We start from the raw sequence: 2,847 nt of genomic DNA on the forward strand, positions 1-2,847 counted from the left end.
TCTGCTATAAATGTCCTCGATGCTCCTTGTATTTGAAGGTTCAATACCTTTACAGCAACAACTTTCCTACCTTCACCATCGAGTAGCCCTTTATATACTGTACCAAAACTACCAGTCCCAATTATATTGTCCTCAGAAAATCCATCTGTGGCTCTCATTAGATCACCATAAGTAACCTTCACATATTGATCTCTTGTGGGTGATGAGTCAAGATATTTTCTTCTTGAACCTTTTCGACGGCATCGGACTATGAGGAAACAGAAAAGAAGAATCACAAATATAAGTAAAATAGTACTCCCGCAGATCACTATTACTGTACGCGATCCATGTTTCTTGTTAAAGGGTTCAGAAGGGCAAGCTGGCAGATGCATTCCTGGGTTCCCTCCACAAAGCTCACTATTTCCAATAACTGAAACTGCTCTTGCATTTGCAAACACACCAAGTAGTGGCACTTCACCTTCAAAGTTATTGAAGGACAGATTCAAATAGTCTAGGCCATGAAAGTCCTGTAAGAAATATGGTATTTCTCCCGATAAGTTATTTCTTGAAACATCAAGACTCTGGATGCCTCTTAACGAGGCTAAAGAAGAAGGAATACTTCCTTGAAAGAAATTTCCACCAAGATAAAGTCCTTCCAGCACTTGACACTGACCGAGACTGCTAGGGATTTCACCAGACAATTTGTTCATGCTGAAATCTAATATATTCACGTTTATTAAGCGCCCGATTTCAGATGGTATTGGCCCTGACAGTGAATTGGATTCCAATCTTAAAGATATGGAGAGTCCGGATATGGAGACTATTTCTTTGGGTATATTACCCGTAAGTTTGTTAGATCCAAGATTTAGATATATTAGGTTTTGGCACTTTCCAAGACTTGCTGGTATATTTCCGCTTAGTTCATTAAAAACTAGAAAAAGTTTAGTCAATTGAGTAAGGTTGCCCATGGTAGATGGAATCTCTCCAGACAGCTTGTTCTTGTCCAAATACAATTCACGCAACTTCTGAAGCTTCCCGATGCTTGAAGGAATAGAGCCATAAAGCAAGTTTCCATCCATAGAAAATATCACAAGGTTTACGAGATTTCCGATATCAGATGATATAGTTCCTGAAATGTAGGTATTCTGCATATATAGATGCTGAAGATTGGTGGAAAAATTAGCGATGGAATTCGGTAGCATGCCACTAAGATTATTTGACGATATGTCCAACCACTCCAACTGGGTACAATTGGTCAAAGCGGTTAGGAATGTCCATCCATCAGGTGCCACGGTTTCTAAGTGGTTACTATAGAGAAGTAGTATTTGCAGCTCTAATAAACGTCCGAGGCTAGGAGGGATTATGCCAGTAAATCTATTTCCAGCAAGTTCAATCTCTCCAAGATGAGATGCATTGGATAATGACATTGGGAACAAATCAGAGTTTCTTGTCTAGTCAGAAGCCGGCTAATGAATGGGTATGCTTCCTGGATAAACTGGTTATGGATCAAGTGCAAGCCTAGTAAAGAAAAGATACTATGCTCGCGTGGGATGCTGCCGTGAGTCGTGTATTGTACAGTAAAGTGTACAGTTAGAGAGGTGAGGTTAGCTATGCTGATGGGATGCTGCCGACTAAGCTAATATTTATAGGAGGAGTTGAGTTACAGGGGGGGGGTGAAGTAGGTTCCAATGGTATTGGATGCGCCCATATAATTGTTTCCAGACAGGAGATAGAACATAAAGAATAGAAGGTTTGTTAATGAAAAAGGTTATACATCCAGCTGAGGGTATTGCTCTTTTAAATTATACTGTATAGGTGAGCAATTGCTGAGACTGACTGAATTTACGTGGAGCTTTATCCCGCCCAGAAATTTGACAGTGAGAGAGTGAAGCAGGATAATTCCTTCAAGAGAATTTCGAACTCAAGTAAAGATATGTCAAACTGGAAAGGCGACCAATGTCTTGGTGGGATGGATCCGCTAATTTGATTGTCCGACAGATCAATCCTTCTGAGAAATGTGAGGTCTACTATGGGCGCTGAAATAACTCCAACCAGATTAAGAGAGCTCAAGTTCAAGGATATGACCCTTTGAGGATGTCGGAAGCCACCACAAGTGATGCCTTGCCATCGGCAGAAATGAAGAGAGTCGTTCCACGAGGCCAGTGACCCTCTAGGATCGCCGGATATCGTGGATTTGAAGGAGAGAAGTGATTGTCGATCAGTGACATTGTCATGTTTTAAATGGAAGATGGGGGTGGATGTGGAAGCTTTAGGGCATGAGAGGAGGACTAGAGCTGTAAACACTGAAAAAACAAACTGTTGTGACATTGGAATGGATTCTGCAAATGTGATATGAATGGTACACGATCGAGTTCTTACCATCTATTTATAGCTTTAAGGTCTTTCGGTCTTCATGCACGAGCCTCAGCTAAAAGCTTAGTCGATTAAAAGTTTAGCACCATCAAAGAATTGTCAGCAGTAGCCTCGCTTTCAATAATTGAAGTTATTGGAATATTCTACCGTGGAAGAAACTTCAAAGGTCTAGGTTTCTGTTTTGAGATTTTTGACAGGCTGTGGAAATACAAGAGTGGAAGCTCTCCGTGATATATGATCAAACTCTTGTTATGTATTCACGCTTCGATATTCTTGGTCTGCATCTTTAATTACTGAGGAAATACTGATAGGATGTTACTATGAAGCACATGTGATTGTCCAGCAAGGACAAGGGTGTCAGCCTAACAAAACAAAAGTGGGGCCCACAAAGGCGGGCCCCACAAGAAGAAAACTCAAATTAGGTGGCCGCCATTGTTGAGAATTTATGAAGGATGTGGGTCTCAAAAAAATTTTATTATTAGTGGCGGGTCCCAC

The 2,847-nt window shown here is 41.0% G+C and overlaps 1 protein-coding gene across 1 annotated transcript; it reads right to left on the reverse strand.

The window, feature by feature from the left end:
• Positions 9 to 1,406, reverse strand: LOC109820858 (probable LRR receptor-like serine/threonine-protein kinase At3g47570; the record flags this gene model as incomplete). The annotated part of the gene is made up of 1 exon (XM_020387052.1): positions 9 to 1,406. A coding segment is annotated over exon 1 (1,398 nt), but the record flags the coding sequence as incomplete, so codon positions are not given.

The sequence above is a fragment of the Asparagus officinalis genome, chromosome 8, assembly GCF_001876935.1.
Source record: "Asparagus officinalis chromosome 8, Aspof.V1, whole genome shotgun sequence".
Classification (NCBI taxonomy): domain Eukaryota; kingdom Viridiplantae; phylum Streptophyta; class Magnoliopsida; order Asparagales; family Asparagaceae; genus Asparagus; species Asparagus officinalis.